General features: G+C 44.7%; 1 protein-coding gene across 1 annotated transcript in view; it reads left to right on the top strand.

The window, feature by feature from the left end:
- PKHD1 (PKHD1 ciliary IPT domain containing fibrocystin/polyductin) overlaps positions 1 to 27,376 on the top strand; it is a 388,392-nt gene that overhangs the window by 107,115 nt on the left and 253,901 nt on the right. The window contains exon 35 of the mRNA XM_038772975.1: positions 25,592 to 25,748. Coding sequence (XP_038628903.1) covers positions 25,592 to 25,748 — 157 coding nt within the window. The remainder of the gene's footprint in view (positions 1 to 25,591; positions 25,749 to 27,376) is intronic.

Raw genomic sequence — 27,376 nt, 5'->3', positions numbered from 1 at the left:
GCAATGTCAGAGCTGGCTTTAGAACCCAATTCATCCTACTCCTAGGCCCATGCTCTTTCCACTAGCCCACACTGCTCCTAACCTTTCCCTTTCAATGGATGGTTAATCAATTAATTATAATTTTTGAGTGCTTGGGAAAGTACAGCACAACAGAGTTGGTAGACCCAATCCCTGTCCAGAAGGAGTTTACAGTCTACAGGGTGGGACAGATATTAAAGTAGTTTTTCAAACTTCCCCTAGTTCTTCCCTTGTTGCCAAGGTCCTCTTTTTTTTTTTTATCCTGCTCTTTCCCTTTGCATCCATCTGTGATGTAATTTAACTCAGCAAAAGGCACTGATTGGCTGTCCCATAGGACTTAATTAACTCCCAGCTTCATGGCAAGCTGAGTGATAATAAGAGGAAAAAGTTTTTCGTGTTAGTATCTGTCCACTTCCAACTCTGGTGTATAATGAGATGTCAGCTGAGGTGCCACTGATAAGTTTGGAAAAAACCAGGCTTCCTTTGGTTGAGGGGAGGGGTGCTACCTACTAGCCTTGTGGGAACTGTGTCCTAGGCCCAGGTCACATAGCCTGAGGTTCTCATTCCTCAGGCCTCAGGAGGATGACTTGGAAGCGCAATTCTCCTCTTCCTCCTCACTCACCCTCCTCCTCCATCTGTGCCGTGCTATCTTCACTCTTCCCCGTTTCCCCCTTCCATGCCTAATAGGTGGGCACCATGAACCTCCCAGGGGCAGATGCCATGCTGAATCAGATGCCTATAACACATCCTGTCTGGAGGCATGCCTCCATTCATTCATTCAATTGTATTTGAGCACGAACTGTGTGCAGAGCACTGTACTAAGCACTTGGAAAGTACAATTCGGAAACAGGCAGTCCCTATCAACAATGGGCTCACAGTCTAGGAGAGGGGAGACAGATAACAAAACAAGTAGGTAGAGCATTGTACTAAGCACTTGGAAAGTACAATTTGGAAACAGATAGAGAAAATCCCTATCAACAATGGGCTCACAGTCTAGGAGGGGGGAGACAGACAACAAAACAAGTAGGCACCAATAGCATCAATATAAATAAATAAAATTATAGACATTAAAAAAGCAGACTCACTCACCCCTCCCTGCCAAGCCCCTGGGGATCCCATTAGGAGATTGCCGGCTAATAACAATCACATGCTAGATGAAAACAATCCTCCAGTGGTCAGTCTGCCCATTCTAATTAAATGGAAGCCTGAGTGGAGGGGCCCAGGCTAGAGCCGGCTGCCCATCGGGTAGAGTGTCTGCATCCAGAAGAGTAAAAGAGTTGCTCTGTATCTTGATTTCCGCCCACGCCTCCTTTCTTCCCATTGGAAACATAGGATTGAATATTCTTAACCTTTCCTGAGAACTGTGAACTCGTCTCTAGACTGTGAACTCATTGTGGGCAGGGAATGTGTCTGTTGTTGTATTGTACTCTCCCAAGTGCTTAGTACAGTGCTGTGCACACAGTAAGCATTCAATAAACTCCATTGAATGAACCAGTTGGGGGTGGGGCCAGCACTAGAGCTGCAAAGGATTGGGTTACTGCTCAATTTGGATTGGGTTTCTAGACTGTGAGCCCACTGTTGGGTAGGGACTGTCTCTATATGTTGCAAACTTGTACTTCCCAGTGCTTAGTACAGTGCTCTGCACACTGTAAGTGCTCAATAAATACGATTGATTGATTGATTGCTCAGAGTGAAGGATGAGGCCAGGAGCACCATGGATGTGGGATCCACTCTCTTTGTCACCCTTGCCAGCTTCCTGCCTTGTCCACCGTCAGTCCCTCAAGGGGTGCTGGGAACTAATGCTAAATGGATAAAAGAAGAGTTCATCTGGTGGTTGGCTGAGACAGTGAGCTTCCACATCTGGCCCAGCTGTCCCGCAGAATTTGGTTGACTGAATACCGCAAACTGGAAAGACTGGGAAGCAGCATTGCCTAGTGGAGAGAGCACGGACCTGGGAGTTGGATTCTAATCCTGGATCTACCACTTGTCTGCTGGGTGACCTAGGGCAAATCACTTCACTTCTCTGTACCTCAGTTACCTCATCTGGAAAATGGGGATTAAGACTGTGAACCTGAATTGCTTGTATCCACCCCAGCGCTTAATACAGTGCCTGGTACATAGTAAGTGCTTAACAAATACCATTATTACTATTACAGTGCTTCATTCAATAATAAGAATTATGTTGGTATTTGTTAAGCGCTTACTATGTGCCAAGCACTATTCTTAGCACTGGGGTAGATGCAAGGTAATCAGGTTATCCCACGTGGGGCTCACAGTCTTCATCCCCATTTTACAGATGAGGGAACTGAGGCCCAGAGAAGTTGAGACTTGCCCAAGGTCACACAGCTGACAAGTGGCAGAGCCGAGATTAGAACCCATGACCTCTGGCTCCCCAGCCCGGGCTCTTTCCACTCAGCCACGCTGCTTCTCTACAATCACATTTATTGAGCATTTACTGTGTGCAGAACACTGTACTGAGCATTATGTGCTTGGTACATAGTGCATAAGAAATACCATTGAAAAATGGTGTTCTTTTAGTTTTGCCATTCTATGCATTTGGCAATAATTGATAAGCATCAAAGAAAGTTTCTTCTCCCAAGTAGCTGAGTCTCCAAAACTACATATCCTGTATACCTTCAGTCAGTCAGTGGTATCTAATGAGCACCGACTGCCTGTAGAATACCATGTGCACTAAGGAAGGTACAATATAACAGATTTAGCAGACTCCTTCCCGGCTCATCAGTAGCTTACAGCCTAGATGGAGAAGAGACATTTATTAAAATAAATTCAGATACAAACAAAAGTGTTTCAAGTGTTTAAAGTGTATAGATCTAAGTTCATAGATGACACAGAAGGGAGAGGGAGCAAAGGAAATGAGGGCTTAGATGGGGAAGGCCTCTGGGAGGAGATGTGATTTTCATAAGGCTTTAAAGGGGGGAAAGCGGTGTTTTGTGTTATGTGACATGGGAGGGAGTGACAGGATACAGTGGCGAGATAGACGGGGGAAAGATTGGCATTGGAAGAGTGAAGCGGTTGTCTGGGTTGAAATAGGAAATCACTGAGCTAAGAAGAGGGTGAGCTGACTGAGTGCTTTAAAGCTAGTGGTAAGGAGTTTGATGTGGAGGTGGAATGGCAACCGTTGGAGGTTCTTGAAGAGGGGTGGAGAGGCAACCTTACACTTTTTCTAAAAACTGATCCAGGCAGCAGAGTGAAGAAAAGATTGGAGAGGTGAGAGATGGAGGCAAGCAAGGAATCCGATGCAGCAGGACGGGATGGAATAAGTGCTTGGATCAGAGTAATAGCAGTCCAGATGGAGAGAGAAATGCAGGTATTAGTGATATCGTGAAGGTGGAACTGACAGGATTTGATGAATAGAACATTTGGGTTGAATGTGAGAGAGATGAGTCGAGGGTAATGCCAAGTTCAGACTCTCTTGTCAAGAGGATATTGTTCACGGCTTTGAGGCACTAAAGAAAGGTTCACTCATACACCTGTGTCTATGAAGCACTGTCCTGGAAGTTAAAGGCAGGAAAGAGGATGTGGGCATTTTTGCCAAAGTGTAAAGGCTGTAAATGGAAATGCCAGTTAACCCTGAAGTGTTTCAGTACCTTCTGAGCTCTCCAGGGAACTATCATGCATCCTGGGAAACTTCGGAGGATGAAAAAAGCCTGCTTCTCTCCCTTTAAACTTCTCTGGACGTAGATTGCTAGGGGACAGTCTATCTTCCCTCTGTCAAGCGTCCATTGGGAAGATGGGGAATAAGATGGCAGGCATTCGGTGCACGGAGATTTGTGCTTTTTGTACAGCACCCTCATCAGATGAGGAGAACTGTCTCTCCCCTGGGACTAATTAAATAATCACAGATGCCTCTCCTTGGGCAAAAGACAGCCTCTCTGCCTCCAAGTGGAATTGGACTCTCTCATCTGAGTAAGACCCCTAACACTGAGTTCTCTGGGTATATAAATAAGGCTCACTTTAAAGTGGGCCCATTTTAAGGCAGCATCAAGGGAGCAGACTTTACATTTCTTGGAAGCAGCGGGACCTATTGGAAAGAGCATGTGCCTGGGAATTAGGTGATCTGGGTTCTAATCCTGGCTCTGCCTCTTGCTTGCTGTATGTCCTGGGAAAGTAACTTAACTTTCTCTGCCTGTTTCCTCATCTGTAGAAGAGACAAGCAGTCAGTCAATTGTATTTATTAAGTGCTTGGAAGAGTACAGTAGAACAGTAAACAGACCCATTCCCTGCTCACAATGAGCTTACAGTCTATAGGGGGACACAGACATTAATATAAATTTAAATATGACTAAATAAATTACAGATTTTGTACATAAAGGGAATTAAATATCCATTCTCTCTCCACCTTAGGCTGAGAGCCCCATGTACGACAGGGACTGTTTCTGACTTGATTACCTTGTATCAACCCTAGTGCTTAGAGCAGTGTTTAGTATATAGCAAGCACTTAACAAATGCCACGATTATTATTGCTGTTTATTGGGGTCACTGAAATTTTCAAGTCTCCCTAACGCATGTGCTGAATATGTTTTCTGTTTGAACTTGCAAGTGTTTGTTGTTTTCAACAAAACTTCTTATTTATTTTCAAAAACTGAGTTCAGGGAACAGCACCAAAATATTCGTTTTTTTCTTGATATGGTATTTGATAAGTGCCTTCTATGTGCCAGGCACTGTACTGAGCACTGGGGGAGGTACAAACTAATCATGTGGGACACACTTCATGTCCCACATGGGGCTTATAGTCGTAATCCCCATTTTACAGATGAGGTAACTGCCTCAGCGTAGACAAGGGATGTGACTTGCCTAAGGTCACACAGCAGACAAATGGCAGAGCCTGGATTAGGATCCAGATCCTTCTGACTTCTAGGCATATGCTCTATCCATTAGGCAACACTGCTTCACTAAATGATGAAGCCCATTTAATACTTACCGAGTTTGGGGGACTGCTATTGAGGGATATATATTTGGCATAGAGTGCAGCACTGTCTTTACCCATTAAGAAAGAGGCCAGTTCTGAGAGTCAGCATTTAAATCTCCTGCCAGCTGAAACTAAGGCCATCAGCAGCAAAAGTTTCTGACTTAACCTCCTAAGGCAATCTGTGAGATGGACCAGCCCAGCGGAAAGCCTGAAAAATATCAGGCTGAAAAAATGTCAGTGGTTACCAAGGCAATGTAATTTATTTCATCTGTCTCCCCTTTTAGACTGTGCCCTCCATGTGGGCAGGGAACCTGTCTATCAATTCTGTTGTATTATACTCTCCCACATGCTTACTACAGGTGTTCTGCACACAGTAAGTGCTCAATAAACGCTATTAATTGAACTGCCTTCTGGGTTGTGGATTCATGGCAAACCACAGCTTTGGTGCTGTGATCACTTTGGCTAAAAATGGATCTGGTGCATTTAAAAAAAGAGGACTTTATTGTGTGCACTGACCAACATGCTACACCCTTGGCTGCCTATATGCTTGTTGCATTCTGTGCCCCAATCAGTGGTATTTATTCGGCTTACTATGTGCGGAGCGCTGTGCTAAGTGCTTGGGAGAGCACAATAGAATAGAGTCGATAGACGTGTTCCCCGACCCCAGAGGGAGCACAGCTGGCCGGTAAGAGTGGGAGTAATGCTGCCCTAGGCCTTCATGCTATAATATATTCTTTTGTTCAGGTTCTCTGTCCTGAGATTTCAGGTTCCCAACAGGAGACTCCAACATCTTCATCTCCGCATATGGTTTTGATTGAAATTTGGAGACGGTGGTTCTTAAAAAGTAAAATTAGTACAGACGTGAAATGACAGAGGGGGAGAAGGAAATTGATCTTTTATCCCTCTCTTCTTTCTGCCAAGTTTTGTTTGCAGATAGATGTAGAACAGGCTGAGTAAGTTTAGTTCACCTTTGAGGGAAGGACTCTTCAAGGTAACTAACAAGTTTCTTTTCAAATTTTATCCCTTTTATCTTTTATTTATCTTGTAAACCCTGACTCAGAAATACAGAATCGCTTCTCTACCCTATAACTTGCTTTGTTGGGCTTAAACTGTGGAGAGGATTTGGAAATGAGAGAGCGTTAATTCTCCACCTGGGTTTTTTAATGCAAGGAGGTATATCGAGTAGGGGGAATTGGGGAATGAATAAAGCCAAAGGACTTGGGGTGCAGATAACTATCAGCTTTAGGAAGGCAACATCCACACTATATTGTTAAGATGTAGCAAGCCAAGATGGCCACTGCAGTAACCACAGGCTATGTGAAGAGATAAATGGTTGACCCTGGTCTGTGTCAAGGTACGATTGATGCCACTATCAGCCCTGGTGCCTTCCCAATGATTTTTTTAAAAATCTCTGATAGAGTGTGTTATCTAGTTACTGGCACGAGGGCAATTGCCCGGAGGGTGGGAAGAAAGGAAAAGAATAAAAGGTCATTCCGTGAGGACAATCTGTCGGACTAAATGAGAAAAAAGGATCGAGCCGCAAAGAGGAGGAAATAAATAAATAACAATAAAAGCAGCTGCTAGGTGTACAGGATGGGATAAGTGAAATTGCTTCTTTCTCTCTTCCTTTTTTTTTTTTTTTGAAAAAATAAAAATAAAACAGAAAAACTCTGATAGGCCTTGGGCTGTGCTCCGGAATTTAGGAGATGCCACCAAAGATTTTTCTTTTCCTACGACTTGAACTTTTTACGGTCTGGCTGAGAGCTTTAACCCCTTTTTTAATCTCAAGCGGGATCAAAATCTGGCCTTTAATTAGCTGCCAGCAAAGAATGGGAAATCCAGGGCAAAGGTCACGTCTCTTTTAAAAGTGAGACTCCTTCGGGGAATGGAAAAAATAAGTTTTCTCCCGTTGGGGCAGAAGCCTGAATTAAATGGTCACTTCGCATAGCCGCCCCCTCCTATGTGTGCATCCACGCTCACTCACCTTTGCTCTGTGCGAAATCTGGGGCTATGAGGCATGTCACAATGGGTCTCACCCAAGCCAGCCAACTAATCAGTTTCTGTGATAGGCAGACCATAAGAAAAGCCAAGAACCTTTTTGACGAGTAGAGAGGAGCACTTTTTATGGTATTTGAGAATAATGATAATAATAATTAAAACTGTAGTATTTTTCAAGTTTTTAGTATGTGCCAGGCACTACTAAATACTGGGGTTGATTCAAGCAAACCAGGTTGGCCACAGTCCCTGTCCCACATGGGGTGCTGTTTCTTAATCCCCATTTTACAGATGAGGTAACTGAGGCACAGACAAGTTAATTTGCCCAAGGTCCCACAGCAGACAAACGGTGGATCCTGGATTCAAGGTCTTTTGTTCAAATTTATTTCTTTGACCTGGAAAAGTTCTGCCTGTCTCTTGGCACCAGTGGATATTTACTGTCCCTTCAAGAGAATGAATGCTGCGTGGCTCAATGGAAAGAGCACAGGCTTTGGAGTCAGAAGTCGTGGGTTCAAATCCTGGCTCCGCCAACTGTCAGCTGTGTGACTTTGGGCAAGTCACTTAATTTCTCTGTGCCTTAGTTACTTCACCTGTAAAATGGGGATTAAAACTGTGAGCCCCCCGTTGGACAACCTGATCACCTTGTAACCTCCCCAGCGCTTAGCACAGCGCTTTGCATGTAGTGCTTAATAAATGTCATTATTATTGTTATTATTATTATTATGAATGGGCACTGGGGAAGACAGGATGGTACCATTTCAGTCTTTGGAAATAACTTTCCACTGTCTCTCTACTGTATGTCCCAAGAATGTCCTCTAAATAATGATTTTGGTTAAGTGCTTACAATATGCCAGGCTCTCTACTAAGTGCTGAGGGGGATAAAAGAAAATCAAGTTGGACAAAGTCCCTGTCCCATATGAGATTCACGGTCTTAATCTGAATTTTACATATGAAGTAACTGAGGCAGAGAGAAGTGAATAATAATAATAATTCATTCAATCATATTTATTGAGCACTTACCGTGTGCAGAGCACTGTACTAAGTGCTTGGGAAGTACAAATCAGCAACATATAGAGGCGGTCCCTACCCAACAATGGGTTCGCAGTCTAATAATTATGGCATTTGTTAAGCACTGACTATGTGTCAAACGCTGTTCTAAGCGCTGGGGTAGGTACAAGGTAATCAGGCTGTCCCATGTGGGGCTCACAGTCTTCATCCCCATTTTCCAGATGAGGTAACTGAGGCCCAGAGAAGTCACCAAGTCACCCAGCAGACAAGCAGTAATAATAATAATAATAATGATAATAATAATAGCATTTGTTAAGCGCTTACTATGTGCAAAACACTGTTCTAAGTGCTGGGGAGATACAATGTGATCAAGTTGTCTCACGTGGGGCTCACAGTCTTAATCCCCATTTTTACAGATGAGGTAACTGAGGCTCAGAGAAGTTGTGACTTGCCCAAGGTCACACAGCAGACTAGTGGTGGAGCTGGGATTCGAACCCATGACCTCTGACTCCAAAGCCCGTGCTTTTTCCACTGAGCCACGCTGGTAGATCCGGGATTAGAATCCAGGTCCTCCGGACTCCCAGGCTGGTGCTCTATCCACGCTACTTCTCAGGCCACGGTGTTGGCATTGTCTGACCTACTATGGCTCAAGTTGCCTGGTTGGGGGCCCAGAAGTAGGGAACCAAATCAAACCAGCTGCCATCAAGAAAGGTATGGATCCCCCCCAGGGCCCCTGGGGAATTCAGATCTGTGCGAAGAGCCTCACTGACCCAATTTGGACTCTCTTTGGGGAACCCCAAGTTAGTATGGTTCTGAGGATGGATCCAACTGGATCCAAAACTCAGGGAGAAAGTCCGACAGACACCGGTTTGTCCACTTCCCGGTCCCGGCTCTCTGCGATGCAACTGCTTCTTAGTAAGTCAGGGCACGTTCTCGGAATTTCACTGTCTACTCATGCATCCCTGCACAGCTCATTAGACGCTGCTCTGAGGGATTCCTCCCAGGGGAGGAGGTGGAAAGAGCTGCTTATCAACTTCTTGGTTCATGCTGTGCTGGGCTCCCTAGTAGCCGATCTCAGCTCTTGTCGGGGTCACCTGTCCCAGTGGACACTGGCAACAATTGGGGTTACTACTGGTGCTGCCTTTTTCAACTGCCTTTAATGGGCTGGGGAAGACGGTCTCTTTTGGGAATCTAGTCTCCCTCCTGTTTCATTTCTGCGGCTTCGATTCTCCATCTCAAGGGTTTCACACCCAGGTGCTCTGATTCATTCAAAGAGTGTCTCTTCCTCTGTTTTTGATTAGTTTGTGCAGAACGGCTGTGAGAACTGACTTGAGGTGCTGATGGGAAATACTAAGCAGAGAGAGGAGAGTGTGGGGGAGGATACGTGCCAGAAGCAGCATGGCCTAGTGGATAGAGCACGGGCCTGGAACTCGTTCGTTCATTTATTCATTCAATTGTATTTATTGAGTGCTTATTGTGTGCAGAGCACTGTACCTAGTGATTGGAAAGTACAATACGGCAATAGAGAGAGACAATATTTGCCCACAACAGGCTAACAGTCTGGGGGCAGGGTGGACAGACATCAATGCAAGCAAACAGGCATCAATATAAATAAATAAAATTATAGATACATACATATATACACAAGTTCTGTGGGGCATGGGGGAGAGAGCAGAGGGAGCAAATCGAGGTGACGTGGAAAGGAGTGATAGCTGAGGGGGCTTAATCTGGGAAGGCCTCTTGAAGGAGGTATGCCTTCAGTAGGGATTTGAAGCGGCGGGGTTGTGGGGGGAGAGTGATTGTTTGTTTAGTGAATTTGAGGAGGGAGAGCATTCCAGACCGGAGGTAGGACGTGGGCCAGGGGTCGGCGCGGAGTCAGATAAGATCGAGGCACAGTGAGAAGTCAGGAGAACCTGGGTTCTAATCGTGACTCCACTACTTGTCTGCTGTGTGTGACCTTGGGAAAGTCATTTAACTTCTTTTTGTCTCAGTTTCCTCATCCGTTAAATGGGGCTTTTCAGGCTCATCTCCCTATTAGTAAACATGCATTTACTGTTTTTGGACCCAAGTGATCTTAAAAGAACCAAAATGTTTCCTTCCCCTCAACTACTATGAAGTGATCTGTGCTGGAATTTTGATCAGATTTTTAAAGAATTCTTTCTTACTCAGGCTTACAATAATGCTAAAGTATATGCGGTATCCTTTAAAATGTAATCTCCAACCTACTTTGGGGTGGTTGCAAGAGCAGACATGAAAACAAATTACAGATGGGGCATCAGCAGAGTATAAGGATACATACATGTATGCAGTAGACTGGGTGAGTGTCCAGGTGCTTAGAGGTTACAGTCAGAAGTACATACACGATGCAGAAGGGAGGGAGAAAATAAGGTAGGGAGGTGAGAGGTTAGTCAGGGAAAGCTTCTTGGAAGAGAGAGAATTTTTAGAAGGACTTTGAAGATGGGGAGAGTGGTGGTCTGCGATATATGGAGGGGGAGAGAATTCCAGGCAAGAGGGAGCAGCGAACTAAGGATTTCACAAAGAATCTTTATGTGTCTGGATATCTTTTCTTTTGATGGCCATAATGCAACACAAGTCACATTATGGGGTTGGCCAAAAGGGTCTGGCATTCGTTAGGCTGTCAGCAGTCACCTTAGGTGTGAGATTTAGAACAACAGTAATAGCGGTAGTAGTAGTCCCCTAAGAAGGGATTAGGACAATGTGGGAGGCTAGAAGTTGATGGGGAGAATAATGTGGCAATGTCACAGGGTCCACAGTTTGTTGGTTCAGTCACTCATGCCTCTTTCCCCTTCCCTTCACCTCGAGCCTGCCCAAACAGTCTTGGGGAAAGGAACAGTATGCTCCCTTTCTCCTTGGGGAAATGAGTGGGTCTGCGTTTCACAGCAGTGAACTCAGTCCAGGCTCTTCAGCGACCCAAAAGTCGATTTCTCTAAGGAATTCTTGGCCTTACTCTCCGGCAGAACCAAGGAGGTTCGGAGGTTCTTGTTCTGGGCTGGGAGATACTTTTGGTCTGTTTTACAGAAAAAAGGTGGGGCTTAAGAAATAACTCTCTTTTTATATGTTAAATGATTTTCTAAACTTTGTAATCTAGTTTGCTGAAAAGAGATGAATGTGACGAGAATGGATGAGAGCAGGCAACCTAGGCAGCGGTTGTAAGTTGGCAGACAGGTTAGCTTAGGGGGCAGAAGTCACTTCGAGAAGTCACTTGGAAAAGTCACTTCGTCTCACTCCTTCCTGTTGAGTGTCCCCCCTGTGAAATGGGGAGATGAATGTCATTCCTCCATTTGTCCCTCACAGCAGTGGAGTGAGACAATGCTTAGAAAGACTTAAAAAAATCAGTGGCGAGTGTTTTTTCTTCAAGACTTGCCTGCAAGAAAATTGTTCCACGTTCAAATGCTCCCCATGCTCACTGGCAACAAACAAGATTTCCAAATTATCTCCCCTTTCACTTTAGTTTCATTTTAGTGGTCAGAAGCTTCTGGAGGGCAGGGATCCTATCTACCAACTGTGTTGTACCCCTCCTTCCCACCAAGGTGTTTAGTACAGTGATCTTGCCACGATAAGTGCTCACATTATCACACTGATTGAATGATGGAGTGAAAAGATCATCCTCTGAGTATATCAACTGAAAATTTCATAGGAAAATTCGCCATTTAGCTTGATTTCCTTCTGTTTCATCCAGGATTAAAACAAGCTACATGGCTATATTTGATGTGGGCCACATGGTTGAAAAGCGCTGAATTAAGAGCTGCGGTTGATTTAGACAAATCTACAGTACTTAACGCTAGCAATGCTGAATTGCCTAGTTAAATGCATAAAGATAACTGCTGAAGTCATGTTTCATTGTATTTTTAAGTGCTTACTAGGTGCCAGACACTCTATTGAGCCCTGGGGTAGATATAAGACAGTCAGGTTGGACACAGTCCCTGTCCCACATGAGGCTCACAGTCATTTGTATGGCATCTGTCCCTAAAATGAAAAGAGGTAAAGTTCACTTGAGGAAGGGGAGAAAGCTGATTTATTCCCTATCTTCTCTTTAGGGACTGGTTAATTGTATGAGCTTACCAGTGTAACATAAATATTTTCTTGATTGCTTCCTAATAGGCAGTGATAGGCAGCAGAGCTGAATGTGCAGCCTCTCGCTAAACTCTGGGAGTACTTTCTTCTCAGCAGCCTCACTGGCTGAGGTTAAAAGTTTCCAACCTGTCCTTGTAACCCCTGATTGCTGCAGAGTAAAGGACTTCATTAAGGCGGCCTCGTAAAACAGCAAAGAATTAGAATAGTGACCAGAAGGAGTTAAAGAGTCCCTGCAGCCCTTGAGGCAGAGCAGACATCACAAGGGTGGGGAAGTGGCAGGGAAGGTGGTAGCCATAAACACTTTCTCTAGAAAGCTGTGTCTTTTTTCAATAAACAGATTGTTAGCTGGGCTATGGCCTTAGCCAAATATTTCCAGTCGCCTTCATGGGTGGTGCGGGGCTGGAAGCCTTTAGTCCATGCTCAGTTAAATTTCAGATGTCAGGTCTCATTAGCAGTGATTTTAGCCAAAGACAGCTTGCAAAGAGCTGGGCGAACCCGACTTCCTCAAATAAAATGGAGAAAGCAATGGGCGTTTTAACAATTTCCCCCTCCTCCCCTGCGTTCTTCGCCTCTGCTTATGGTTTGTTTTTAATTTAATGATAGCACGTTTCAAGTTTAAGTCCTGCAATTCCCTTCTTTTTACCTTGTCCTTTAATTCCCCTTGGGGAACAGGTTATTACTGAGGTGTTGCGATTTCTCTCCCCACCCACCCTGCACCCTCCCCAGGGATTTAGAAGTCATTTTTCATCTATTTTTTAGGGTTTCGATTAATAGAACATGCTGAAAGGCAAGAAAGTTCCATGTTTGGTGTTGGGGGGATGTCCATGGGATTTAGGGCCAGGGAGGGAGCGGTGCATATATACAACTGCAAAACAAGAGTCCATGATGTGGTACTAAGCAAATCAAGTGGCTCATTTTGCCCCCTCTGATCATTTCTGCATAGCTACATTTAACTGGGTAATTCAAACAAAAGCCATTTTGGTGGTTATTTTCTACAGACTTTGGGTGCTTGAAGACTGAAGCATCCCCCCCGCCTTGCCTCCTTCCCTTCCCCACAGCACCTGTATATATGTATATATGTTTGTACGTATTTATTACTCTATTTATTTTACTTGTACATATTTATTCTATTTTATTCTGTTAATATGTTTTGTTTTGTTCTCTGTCTCCCCCTTCTAGACTGTGAGCCCACTGTTGGGTAGGGACCGTCTCTATATGTTGCCAACTTGTACTTCCCAAGCACTTAGTACAGTGCCCTGCACACAGTAAGAACTCAATAAATACGATTGAATGAATGAATGAAACAGCAATAGCATTAATTGAGCGCTCATTTAATGATGGCATTTATTAAGCACTTACTATGTGTAAAGCACTGTTCTAAGCGCTGGGGAGGTTACAGTCTTAATCCCCATTTTACAGATGAGGTAACAAGCACAGAGAAGTTAAGTGACTTGCCCAAAGTCACACAGCTGACAAGTGGCGGAGCTGGGATTTGAACCCATGACCTCTGACTCCAAAGCCCGGGCTCTTTCCACTGAGCCATGAGTGTGATGCACTGTACTAGGTGCTTGGAAAGTACCGAATAATGAAGTGAAAATTCCCGGCCCATTTCGGAGTGCTTGTATTCCAATTCAGAAAAATGCCTGCTTTCTCTGGATTGGGATATTTGGACAAACTAACTGTATTGCTTCTGCATGAGGCAGAGACTCTTTTCCATCAGCTTTAAAGCACTCAATCCCCTTGCCCCCCCCCCCCCCCCATTACCTTACCTCTCTCCTACTACAACCCACTAATGCTCCCTGCCACACACACACTGTACCTCGATCTCGGCTATCTCACCACCGACCTCTCACCCCCATCCTCCCGGGGAGCTATCTGGGTAACTGCTCTAATGTGAGGGAGATTAATTCATTATGGTAATTGTTAAGCGCTTACTATGTGTCAAGCACTGTTTTAAACACTTGGAGAGCCATGAGAAGCAGCGTGGCTTGGTGCAAAGAGCATGGGCTTGCGAGTTGGACGACATGGGTTCTAATCCCGGCTCCGCCACTTGTCTGCTATGTGACCTTGGACAAGCTACTTAACTTCTCTGTGCCTCAGTTAATTCATCTGTAAAATGGGGATGAAGACTGTGAGCCCCATGTGTGACAACGTGATTACCTTGTATCTACCCCAGTGCTTCGAACAGTGCTTGGCAAATAGTAAGCGCTTAACAAATACCATCATTATTATCAGTATTATTGCAAGTTAATCAGATTGGACACAGCTCCAGTCCCACGTTGGGCTCACAATCTGAGTAAGGAGGGAGAAAAGGTATTGAATCCCCACTTTTACAGTTGAGGAGACTGTGTCACAGAGAAGTTGTGACTTGCACAAGGTTATACAGCAAGTGTGTGGCAGAGGCAGGATTAGAATCCAGGCCTCTGACGCTCAGGCCCTTTTTTTTCCTCATTCCCATTCTACAGTAGAAGACTAGTAACTCACGTGGTGGCATAGATCATGGTTTTGAGGCCATGCTCACCCAGTGCACTCTGAATCCACTTTTAGATACTCTAGCCAGCTTTCCATTGAGGATTTATCCATTTATAGAGATCCATATGTTTGCCTAAGGTCTATGTGGCTCTTCTCCTTGTAGAATATAACCTAGGGAACAGGAATCCGGGCTTGTGCTTCTAATCAATCAATCAGTGGTATTTATTGAGCACTTACTATGTGTAGAGCCCTGCACTAAGCATTTGGCTGAGTTGGTAGATACATTCCCTGCCCACAAGGAGTTTACAATCTAGAGAGGAAGACAGGCATTGAAGTAAATTAAAGATATGTACATAAATGTAGGGAGCTAAGGATGAGGTGAACATCAAGTGCTTAAAGATTACAAATCTAAGTTCACAGGCGATGAAGGAGGAATGGGGATGAGGGGAATTGAGGGATTAGACACGTAAGGCCTCTAGGAGGAGGTGAGATTTTAATAATAATAATAATAATAATGGTATTTGTTCATTCATTCATTAATTCAGTTGTATTTGAGCACTTACTGTGTGCAGAGCACTGTACTAAGCGCTTGGGAAGTACAAGTTGGCAACATATAGAGACAGTCCCTACCCAACAGCGGGCATTTGTTAAGCACTTACTATGTGCAAAGCACTGTTCTAAGCACTGGGGAGGTTACAAGGTGATCAGGTTGTCCCATGGGGGGCTCACAGTTTTAATCCCCATTTGACAGATGAGGGAACTGAGGCCCAGAGAAGTTAAGTGACTTGCCCAAAGTCATACAGCTGACAGTTGGTCAGCCGGGATTTGAACCCATGATCTCTGACTCCAAAGCCCGTGCTCTTCCCACTGAGCCACGCTGCTTCTCCGAACATAGAGAATAAGGCCTCGAAGGTTCTTTCCCTAGCAGTGTACTCAGTAGGCACTCAATAAATACCTTCACTACTGGAAAAATGTAGATAGTCTGAAGACCGTGGACTGTACTTTGCTTTTTGGGTGTGGTGGGTGCTTCCAATAAGCCCTCATAGGAGAATCCTTTCCTTTGTTCGTTCACCCTCGACTTTGGTGCCTCAGTCCTGGTTGGCCTCAGGAAGGGTCCTGCTGGAGAATATTCTATCAGCTGTACAAATGGCAGCCTAGTGTTCCCACTCATCTTGTTTCCTTTGTCCCTACCAGCCACAAGCTCTTTTCTGCCGTCTTTGGGCACTGCAGGGTCAGGGCTCCCCATGAAGTCAGTAAAACATTTTTTTCCACTCAGCCTCCATCAACTACTGCCTCCATCTCAGTCAATCAATAGTATTTATTGACCACTTATTCTGTGCAACCTAAAGCTACGGAGGTGTTCCAAAGCCTCTCGGCTTCTCGTACGGCCCACGCTCTCTCCTCAGGAGGAGAATCATGTGGACTAACCAACTCAGGATGGTTAGGAAACTCTGAAAATTAAGCTCACCTTACTTCCCTTCCTCATCTCGACATGCTCCCCTGGGAAGTTTACAGGTCCAAAGGCTCTCGGCTTCTCGTATGGCCCACGCTCTCTCCTCAGGAGGAGAATCGTGTGGACTAACCATCTCAGGATGGTTAGGAAACTCTGAAAATTAAGCTCACCTTACTTTCCTTCCTCATCTCAACATGCTGCCCTGGGAAGTTTACAGGTTCTTGGTTCAATTAGGCGAGCAAGTGGGAAAGCACCCGTGAGAGAGAGAGCAATGGTTCATTCTTTCCGCTTCAGGTAATTCAGAAATAGATGAACTGATTTTCCTCAGCTTTCCAAAACAAAACAGAAAGCGCTTTGGGCAGAAGCCAAACAGGGGAAGATTTAGCCTAGAAGGAAGATGTTTTCAGGAAGTTATGAGTAACTGGAAACAGGGAGTGATAGCAAAAGTGGTCCTGCATGTTGGCCAGCGGTAGTTTTTTTTTTTAATTTTTAAGAAGACTCTGGTGAATTAAAGGTTTGTAATGTTGTTCTAGCATTGCATTGTTCTAAATGCTAAAAGAAGTGCAACCTCTGGATGGGCATAGCAGGTGAAATCTTTGCATCAACTTAAATGTAGAAAGGGGTTACCTATTCCACCTTGCTACTTAGACTGTGAGCCCCATCTGAGACAGGGACTGTATCTGATTTGATTATCTTGTATCAGCCCCAGGGCTTAGTACAGTGTTTGGCACCTAATAAGTGCTTAACAAATTCCATATTGTATGTGGCCATGTGTTATGTTTTATACACATGTGGCGTGAGAAGCATTGTGGCCTAGTAGATAGAGCACGGGCTTGGGAGTCAGAAGCACCTGGGTTCTAATGCCAGTCCTGTCATCTGTCTGCTGTATGACCTTGGCCGAGTCACTTAATTTATTTTATTTGTACATATTTATATGTACAAGGTGGCAACATATAGAGATGGTCCCTACACAACAACGGACTCACAGTCTAGAAGGGGGAGACAGGCAATGAGACAAAATATATTAACAAAATAAAATAAATAGAATACTAAATATATACAAGTAAAATAGAGTAATAAATCTGTACAAACATATATACAGGTGCTGTGGGGAGGGGGAGAGGAAGGAAGGGGCTCAGTCTGGGAAGGCCTCCTGGAGGAGGTGAGCTCTCAGTAGGGCTTTGAAGGGCTTTTAGATACTGAGGATAAATTCTCATCACACATCTACAACTCCGCAATCTCTGCAATCTGCTTCTGGAGTTCTCTTCTGATACTTTAATGATAGGAGAAGAGAAAAAGACTGTCTCCTTAGCCTATTGATTACGTTTCCCTTTGTGGTGAGCATTGCTCTTTCTTTTTCTTGCAAACTTTGGGGCTTCTGGAAGGATACATGATGGTACCTTTAATACAAGATGGTAATTATGAGGCAGAGATGGGAACCTTTTTTTGGTGAGTTCTGAGGAGGGAAAAGTAGAGATAAGCTGGAAAAGGACAGCACAGGAGAGACCAATTTGTTTGTGTTAATCAGAAAGTCCCCCTCACTTTCCTAATTGATTCTTCATTACGAAGTAGCTTGTTGCCTCTCCCCCTGGGAGCTAAAAATAATCAACTTTTGTTTGTTTCTGTACATTTTTTTTTGCCCTTGAGGAGATCATTATTTCTTTTGTTGTATGGAGATGGTGGTCCAAGCATTAGGGGATAATTAGAGCAGATGGCAGCGAATACTGTTGTCAGATACATCGGCAATCATCATATTCACCTCCTCCTCCATTTTCGATCCCTGCCAACATATATTCCTTCCGTTTCCCTTCAGGTGGAAAGGAAAAAGAATGTATGTATTTATCCAAAACCCCCTCCACCCCATACCAAGGTTTCCCCGGTGTATGAAACCGAGGAGCTGAGCTGTCAGAGGTTCACAGCCCGGAAAGAACGCTCCATGTATTCCATCACTTAAAATTAAGTGTTTTCAAATGCGGTGCAGTCCTGGGTCTATTGCATGGGGAAATAACAGGCTGTAGCCCATCACTTAAAATGTTAACCTTGTCTCATGCTAGTCACTGGAAACGGGAACATTTGCTCCGTGCTCGCTGGTTAAATGGCAATCTGTCAACACCATGGAAAAGGCTACCTTGAGTATGTCAATCTTCTCACTTGGCCATGTTGGGGAGTGAGTGTGTGTAGTTTTCAAAACCCGGGTGCTTTAGCTTCCATAAAACAAGGAGCACTGAACAGTGGCACTACCTGAAGGCATATCCTGAGTACTATCGGAAGCAGCATGCTATCAAGCGCTCAGTACAGAGCTGTGCACACAGTACGTGCTCAATAAATACGATTGAATGAATGATAGAGCACAGGCCTGGGAGTCGTGGGTTCTAATCCCAGCTCGGCCACTTGTCTGCTTTGTGACCTTGGGCAAGCCACTTCATTTCTCTAAGCCTCAGTTACCTCATCTGTAAAATGGAGATTAAGATTGTGAGCCCCACATGGGACAGCCCGATTTGATTGTATCCAACCCAGAGCTTAGTACAGTGCCTGGCATATAGTAAGGAATTAACGAATACCATAATTATTATTAGTAGATGTGAGGAGAGGGAGAGATGTGAGAGGTTCAGGAGCTCTAACCATAATAACCGAGTATCTTCAGGAGGAGACAGTGAAGCTTAGTTGGGCTAATAATGATGGTATTTATTAAGCACTTACTATGTGCCAAGCACTAGGCTAAGTGCTAGGTTATCTTATGCTGTTAAGTCGTCTCCAACCCATAGCGACGACATGAACGTATCTCTCCCAGGATGCCCCTCCTCCATCTGCAATCGTTCTGGTAGTGTATCCATAGTGTTTTCTTGGTAAAAATACAGAATTGTTTTACCGTTGCCTCAGTAAACTTGAGTCTCCACTCCCATCTTTCTCCCGTGCCACTGTGGCCTAGCATAGGGGAGTTTTGACTTGTAGCAGATTGCCTTCCACTCGCCAGCCACTGCCCAAGTTCGGAATGGAATGGTTAGGCCTCTACTTGACTCTCTCTCTCTCGCTTGTCTGTGCCTCAGTTACCTCATCTGTAAAATGGGGATTGAAACTGTGAGCCTGATGGGGCAGTATGGCCTAGTGAAAAGAGCACGGGCTTGGGAGTCAGAGGTCATGGGTTCTAATCCTGGCTCTGCCATTTATCGGCTCTGTGACTCTGGGCAAGTCACTTCACTTCTCTGTGCCTCAGTTACCTCATCTGTAAAATGGGGATTATGATTGTGAGTCCCACGTGGGACAGCCTGATCATCTTGTATCCCCCCAGCGCTTAGAACAGTTCTTTGCACATAGTAAGCGCTTAACAAGTACCATCATTATTATTATGGGGGACATGAACTGTGCCCAACCTGATTAGTTTGTATCTATCCTAGTACTTAGTACAGTGCCTGACACACAGTCAGTGTTCAACAAATACCTTTAAAAAAATGGAAAAATCAAAGAGGGCACCCTATTTTCTGCTCCATTACAGTATGGTCACAGGCCTGCCAGAAGGACAAACTCCCCCACACAGAGTATAATCATAATGACGTGCCAAGCACTGTTCAAAGCTCTGGGGTAGATACAATCTAATCGAGTTGGACACAGTCCCTGTCCCACATGGGGCTCACAGTCTCAATCCCCATTTTACAGCTGAGGTAATTGTGTCTATCCTAGTACTTAGTACAGTGCCTGACACACAGTCAGTGTTCACAAATACCATTAAAAAAATGGAAAAATCAAAGAGGACACCCTATTTTCTGCTCCATTACAGTATGGTCACAGGCCTGGCAGAAGGACAAACTCCCCCACACAAATTATGATGATAATGATGTGCCAAGCACTGTTCAAAGCTCTGGGGTAGATACGATCTAATCGAGTTGGACACAGTCCCTGTCCCACATGGGGCTCACAGTCTCAATCCCCATTTTACAGCTGAGGTAATTGAGGCACAGAGAAGTTAAGTGATTTGCCCAAGGTCACACAACAGACAAGTGGTGGAGCTGGGATTAGAACCCAGGTCCCTTCTGGCTCCCAGGCCTGGGCTCTCTCCACTAGATCTTGCTGCTTCTCTCATCACTATGCTTATCATCATCATCAATTGTATTTATTGAGCGCTTACTGTGTACAGAGCACTGTACTAAGCGCTTGGGAAGTACAGTGCTTATCAAAAATATCCTGGGAGCTCCCAGAATCATTTGCAATATCCTGAGAGGTGGCTGGCTCTTCGGCCTATTGCGAAGCTTCTCTCCACTTGGGGAGGACCTGCGTTCCCCTTGGGGCAGAACAAAAGGAAATCAGATGGTGGAGAACTTCCCATTTCCTGAGAGGAGCTGCCTGCTTACCTCTCTGAGACCCAGCCAGAAGTGATCTGCATGGAGTAAATGTATTTTTCTTTCCCTAAGTGATACCTGCTGTAAAAAGGAAGCAGGAGGAAGTTAATTTGGTCATTATCTTAATTTGGGAGTCACCCTGAACAAAACCTTATTTTGCAGGCTTTTCCTTAAGCTTATCACACGGCTGACTTCAGTTAATCAAATACTCAGCCTGGCCCTGACAGATTTAATCCTCCGGAGCTTTAAATAGGACCTACCAAAATTCTAACTTGAGTGTTTTCCGTGGTGATCTTTTCCCATTTGTGGTACTAATTAAATCCCAGCTTTGATCTTGTCTGGATTTAGCAATATGGTTCAGTCGCAGTCCGCCGGGGCTGCCAAAGAACTCTCAATTGGATCCTGGATTGAATTCCTAATTCCACATTCTGCCTGGGTGTAAATTGGGACAATTTAGGATTTGCATGGTTTTACTTCTTCGACCACAAGGGGTCTACTGTACCATATTTATCTATATTTATCCATGTACCACACACACTAAACATGGATTCATTTATTTAATCATACATATTGAGTGCTTCCTGTGTGCAAAGCACAGTACCAAGCGCTTGGGAGAGTACAGCATAACGATAAACAGACATATTCCCTGTCCACAATGTTCTCAAAGCCTGGTGGGGCCCACTGTTGGGTAGGGACTGTCTCTATATGTTGCCAACTTGTACTTCCCAAGCGCTTAGTACAGTGCTCTGCACACAGTAAGCGCTCAATAAATACGATTGATTGGGGCAGGGGGCACAGACATTAAAATAAATACATTACAGGTATGTACATAAGTACAGGTATGTATATCTAATAATAATAGTAATAGTAATAATGATGGCATTTATTAAGCACCTACTATGTGCCAAGCACTATTCTAAGTGCTGGGGGGATACACGGTAATCAGGTAGTCCCACATGGGGCTCACAGTCTTACTCCCCATTTTACAGATGAGGTAACTGAGGCACAGAGAAGTTAAGTGACTTGCCCAAAGTCACACAGCTGACAATTGGCAGAGCCGGGATTTGAGCCCATGACCTCTGACTCCAAAACCCCGGCTCTTTCCACCGAGTCACGCTGCTTCTCAATCTAGTAATCTATAGTAATCTAGTAATTTCAATCAATATCTAGTAATGAGTCTTTTTCTGCAGTCAGTTGGAGGTTAGTTTCTATGGATGAATTAGGTGGGCTTAACCTCTCCCACAGACCTGAACTGAATGGCTAATATTATCACGCTCCCAGGCACTCTACACACAACCTGACTTTTAAAAACAATTATTTGTTTTTTATTTGTCAGTTGGGTAAATTTGGACTCCCCTGTACTTCACGTTATCTTGATTATTCCAGAACTATATTGATATCCCACCCTCTTCTCTGAGGCTCAGAGCTCTGGACTCACCACGGACATCACATCAGACTCCTAGCATCATTACCTTGGTGCCACCTATGTAACATACTAAACATTAAACTGCCAAACAGGATCACAAACAAAAGGTCTTGGAGCTTAATAATAGTAATAATAATGGTGGTATTTGTTAAGCGCTTACTATGTGCCAAGCACTGTTCCATGCACTGGGGTAGATACAAGGTAATCAGGTTGTCCCACGTGGGGCTCACAGTCTTCATACCCATTTTACGGATAAGGGAACTGAGGCACAGAAAAGTTGTGACTTGCTCAAGGTCACACAGCAGACAAGTGGTGGGGGCAGGATTAGAACCCACGACCTCTGACTCCCAAACCCGTGCTCTTTCCACTGAGCCACACTGCTTCTCTTAGCAAATCTATCGGCACTGAAGAGACTTGAGCATTGCTCAGCCACGGAACCCTGTGTTTAGGATGAATGACAATAGCTCATTATGGGCAGAGAAAGTGTCTACCAATTATGTTGTGTTGTACCCTCCCAAGAGCTTAGTACACTGCTCTGCACACAGTAAGTGTTCAGCAAATACTATTGATTGGTTAATTGACATTAGGGTACCCAAACACCTACTTTATGATGATCCAAAATGAGGGAGTTATTGTCCTTCTCTCCCCACCCCCTGCATCCTATTCCTGCACCAATGTAGAGTTTTGTAGAGATTTAGAAAAGCAGTATGGCTCAGTGGAAAGAGCCCGGGCTTGGGAGTCAGAGGTCATGGGTTCTAATCCCGACTCCTCCACGTCTGCTGTGTGACCTTGGGCACTTAAATTCTCCGAGCCTCAGTTCCCTCCTCTGTACAATGGGGATGAAGACTGTGAGCCCCACGTGGGACAACCTGATCACCTTGTACCCCCTCCCCCCAGCGCTTAGAACAGTGCTTGGCACATAGTAAGTGCTTAACAAATGCCATCATTATTATTATCATTATTGTTATTATTGTAAAGCTATGGAGGAGTTGGGTTGGGGGGCGAGAGAAAGTGTTTTGGAGACACCTCTCAGTGTTACCCTTGTGCGTTGCTTTGAGTGCCCAGCTCCCTTGGCAATGCTGGGGAATGGGATGGAGCGAGAGTGCTCCTTTAGTGATTTTTTGCCATGGACATTTAACTGTTTGTAGGAATAGAACACGGGGATAAACAGAATCAAGTATTGACATTGCATTCAACTGTTAGGGGAAGCTTTTTGGGGTGGGCTAGGGACAAACGGGCGATGTTTTCCTGCAGGACAGGTGATCCAAAGAAACAGGTAAACACCGGAAAGGGACTTCTGGGGAGGAAGGTCGGGCGAAGCAGGAGAAATAGCTCTAAAACAGTTGTGTGTTGATTAAATATGGAGAGGGCTAGGCTTTCTGGGGAGGAAGAGAGAAAGTAGGCAAGGAAGGAAGGGATTACACTCCCTACCTTCAAAGCCTTATTGAAGGCACATCTCCTCCAAGAGGCCTTCTCTGATTAAGCCCTCCTTTCTTCTTCTCCCACTGCTTCACCTGACTTGCTCCCTTTATGCACACCTCTTTCAGCCTCACAGCACTTAATATTAATAATAATAATTGTGGCACTTGTTAAGCACTTACTATGCACCACTAGCCACTGGAATAGATACAAACAAATTGATTTGGACAGAGTCCCTGTACCACACGGGGCTCACATTCTTAATTCCCATTTTACAGATGAGGGAACTGAGGCCCAGGGAAGTGAAGTGACTTATGCAAGGTCACACAGCAGACAGGTAGGAGAGCTGAGTATAGAACCTAGGTCCTTTTTACTCCCAGGCCATTCTTTATTCTTGAGGCCACACTGTTCAACTGTTTTACCTACATACCCGTAAATTATCTATATTAGTGTCTGCCTCCCCCTTCTAGACTTTAAGTTCACTGTGGGCAGGGAATGTGTCTACTGACTCTGCTGTATTGTTATATTGGATTCTCCCAAGTGAAATAATAATAATGATGATATTTGTAAACCAGAGATGCAGAATAAGCAATCTTTTCTTTCTTACTGAAGCAGCATGGCTCAGTGGAAAGAGCCTGGGCTTGGGAGTCAGAGGTCATGGGTTCTAATCCCGGCTCTGCCACTTGTCAGCTGTGTGACTTTGGGCAAGTCACTTAACTCCTCTGGGTCTCAGTTCCCTCATCTGTAAAATGGGGATTAAGACTGTGAGCCCCACGTGGGACAACCCAATCACCTTGTATCCTCCCCAGCACTTAGAACAGTGCTTTGCACATAGTAAGCACTTAACAAATGCCATTATTATTATTATTATTATTATTATTATTATCTGTCTACCCTATTCTCTGTCTCTTTTTCTGTCAATTTTCCCATGTCTCTCCCTATTTTGCCGTGATTCTGAAGTCAGTGAACATTTTGTCTCTGCATGGGGCTTTGTTAGCCGCAGAGGGAAAGGTGGTAATACCAAATTAGGTAGAGAGGGAGAAATAGTGAATGGCATTTGAAGGCAGGAATGTATCTATAAACTGGCAGCAGAGCTTGTGAAAAATGATATGAAGGACATAAAGCAAAATGCCACCATCAAGTGGAGCATTTTAATTCCCACTATCCTAAGCTATTTATGACTTTTTGTCTGGGGCCCAATGCATACCTGTAAAAATAAAAAGCTTGAATCTACCCCTATCTCTGGGAAATGACTGGAGCTGAATCAATCAGTACTATTTACTGAGTGTATACTCTGTGCAGAGCACTGTACTAAAGGCTTGCGAAAGTGCAGTAGATTTGGAGTCAGAGGTCATGGGTTCAAACACCGGCTCCACCAATTGTCAGCTGTGTGACTTTGGGCAAATCACTTCACTTCTCTGGGCCTCAGTTCCCTCATCTGTAAAATGGGGATTAAGACTGTGAGCCCCATGTGGGACAACCTGATCACCTTGTAACCTCCCCAGCACTTAGAACAGTGCTTTAGCACATAGTAAGCATTTAATAAATGCCATTATTATTATTATTCGGTAGATACTATACCTATTCTATTTATTTTATTTTGTTAGTATGTTTGGTTTTGTTCTCTGTCTCCCCCTTTTAGACTGTGAGCCCACTGTTGGGTAGGGACTGTCTCTATATGTTGCCAATTTGTACTTCCCAAGCGCTTAGTACAGTGCTCTGCACATAGTAAGCGCTCAATAAATATGATTGATGATGATGATGATGATGTTCCCAAGATACAGTCTAATCCATCCTTGATCGAACTTCTGGGCAAGTTAACATAATCAGTGCTGGATATGATGATGATGATGGCATTTGTTAAGTGCTTACTATCGCGTGGGGCTCACAATCTTAATCCCCATTTTACAGAAGAGGTAACTGAGGCACAGAGAAGTTGAGTGGCTTGCCCAAGGTCACACAGCTGACAAGTGGTGGAGCTGGGATTGGATCCCATGACCTCTGACTACCAAGCCCGGGCTCTTTCCACTGAGCCACGTGTTTATTTCAGCAGTTAGGGTTAGGGGGAGGAGCCAAGCACTGTTCTAAGCGCTGGGGTAGATACAAGGAAATCAGGTTGTCCCAGGTGGGGCTTTCAGTTTTAATCCCTATTTTACAGATGAGGTAACGGAGGCACAGAGAAGTTAAAAGTGACTTGCCCAAAGTCACACGGCTGCCGAGTGGGATTTGAGCTCACGACCTCCGACACCCAAGCCCGTGCTCTTTCCACTAGGCCACACTGCTTCGCCTCCTCGAGAAGGTTTGGCATTCCTTCCTCTCATTTCCCAGGATTTTGGAATTCCAGGAATGCAGAGTAGCTTTGATGGATTCCCCCCGCCAGCCACCCCATCGCCGGCTACAGACTTCACCCTTTTCACAGCCACTTTTGTTTTGTTTTCCAGGGCAGCTTTCCCCTTCAGTTCTGCCATGGGTGGTCCTGGGATCACAGTTGGCTCCCTGCAGGACGCCCACGCGATGACGACAATGTCACAGTGGAGAGTGGCCACTCGTTGCTGCTGGACACCAGCACTGCTATCCTCGCCTCTCTGCATGTCAAAGGTCAGAGTAGATGATGATGATAATAATAATAATAATAATAATAATAATAATAATACTGATAAGGATAATAATGATAATGATGGCATTTATTAAGGGCTTACTAGGTGCAAAGCACTGTTCTAAGCGCTGGGGGGATACAAGGTACCCAGGTTGTCCCACATGGGGCTCAGTCAATCCCCATTTTACAGATGAGGCAACTGAGGCCCAGAGAAGTCAAGTGACTTGCCCAAAGTCACTCAGCTGGCAAGTGGCGGAGCCGGGATTGGAACCCATGACCTTTGACTCCCAAGCCAGTGCTCTTTCCACTGAGCCTCGCGTTTGTTTAGTAATAATAACAATGGTATGTATTAAGTGCTTACTATGTGCAAAGCACTGGGGAGGTTACAAGGTGATCGGGTTGTCCCACGTGGGGCGCACAGTCTTAGTCCCCATTTTACAGAAGAGGTAACTGAGGCACAGAGAAGTCAAGTGACCTGCCCAAAGTCACACAGCTGACAAGTGGCGGAGCCGGGATTGGAACCCATGACCGCTGACTCCCAAGCCCGTGCTCCTTCCACTGAGTCTCGCATTTGTTCGTTTAATAATAATAATAATGGTAATAATGGTATTTATTAAGTGCTTACTATGTGCAAAGCACTGGGGAGGTTACAAGGTGATCAGGTTGTCCCGCGTGGGGCACACAGTCTTAGTCCCCATTTTACAGAAGAGGTAACTGAGGCCCAGAGAAGTCAAGTGACTTGCCCAAAGTCACACAGCTGACAAGTGGCAGAGCCGTGATTGGAACCTGTGACCTCTGACTCCCAAGCCCGGGCTCTTTCCACTGAGCCTCGCATTTGTTTATTTAATAATAATAATAATGGTAGTTATTAAGTGATTACTATGTGCAAAGCACTGGGGAGGTTACAGTGTGATCAGATTGTGCTGCGTGGGGCTCACAGTCTTAATCCCCATTTTACAGAAGGGGTAACTGAGGCCCAGAGAAGTTAAGTGACTTGTCCAAAGTCACACAGCTGACAAGTGGTGGAGCCGGGATTCGAACCCATGACCTCTGACTCCCAAGCCCGGGCTCTTTCCACTGAGCCTCGCATTTGTTTGTTTGTTTAATAATAATAATGGTATTTATTAATCAATCAATCAACTGTATTTATTGAGCGCTTACTGTGTGCAGAGTACTGTACTAAGCGCTTGGGAAGTACAAGTTGGCAACATATAGAGACAGTCCCTACCCAACAACAGTCTCACAGTCTAGAAGGGGGAGACAGACAACAAAACCAAACATACTAACAAAATAAAATAAATAGAATAGATATGTACAAGTAAAATAAATAAATAAATAGAGTAATAAATATGTACAAACATATATACATATATACAGGTGCTGTGGGGAAGGGAAGGAGGTAAGATGGGGGGGATGGAGAGGGGGGCGAGGGGGAGAGGAAGGAAAGGGCTCAGTCTGAGAAGGCTGGGAAGTGCTTACTATGTGCAAAGCACTGGGGAGGTTACAAGATGATCAGGTTGTCCCGCGTGGGGCTCACAGTCTTAATCCCCATTTTACGGAAGAGGTAACTGAGGCACAGAGAAGTTAAGTCGCTTGCCCAAGGTCATACAGCTGACAAGTGGTCGAGCCG

This window comes from Tachyglossus aculeatus, chromosome X1 (assembly GCF_015852505.1).
Source record: "Tachyglossus aculeatus isolate mTacAcu1 chromosome X1, mTacAcu1.pri, whole genome shotgun sequence".
Taxonomy (NCBI): domain Eukaryota; kingdom Metazoa; phylum Chordata; class Mammalia; order Monotremata; family Tachyglossidae; genus Tachyglossus; species Tachyglossus aculeatus.
This window is presented reverse-complemented; position numbering and strand designations above follow the sequence as displayed.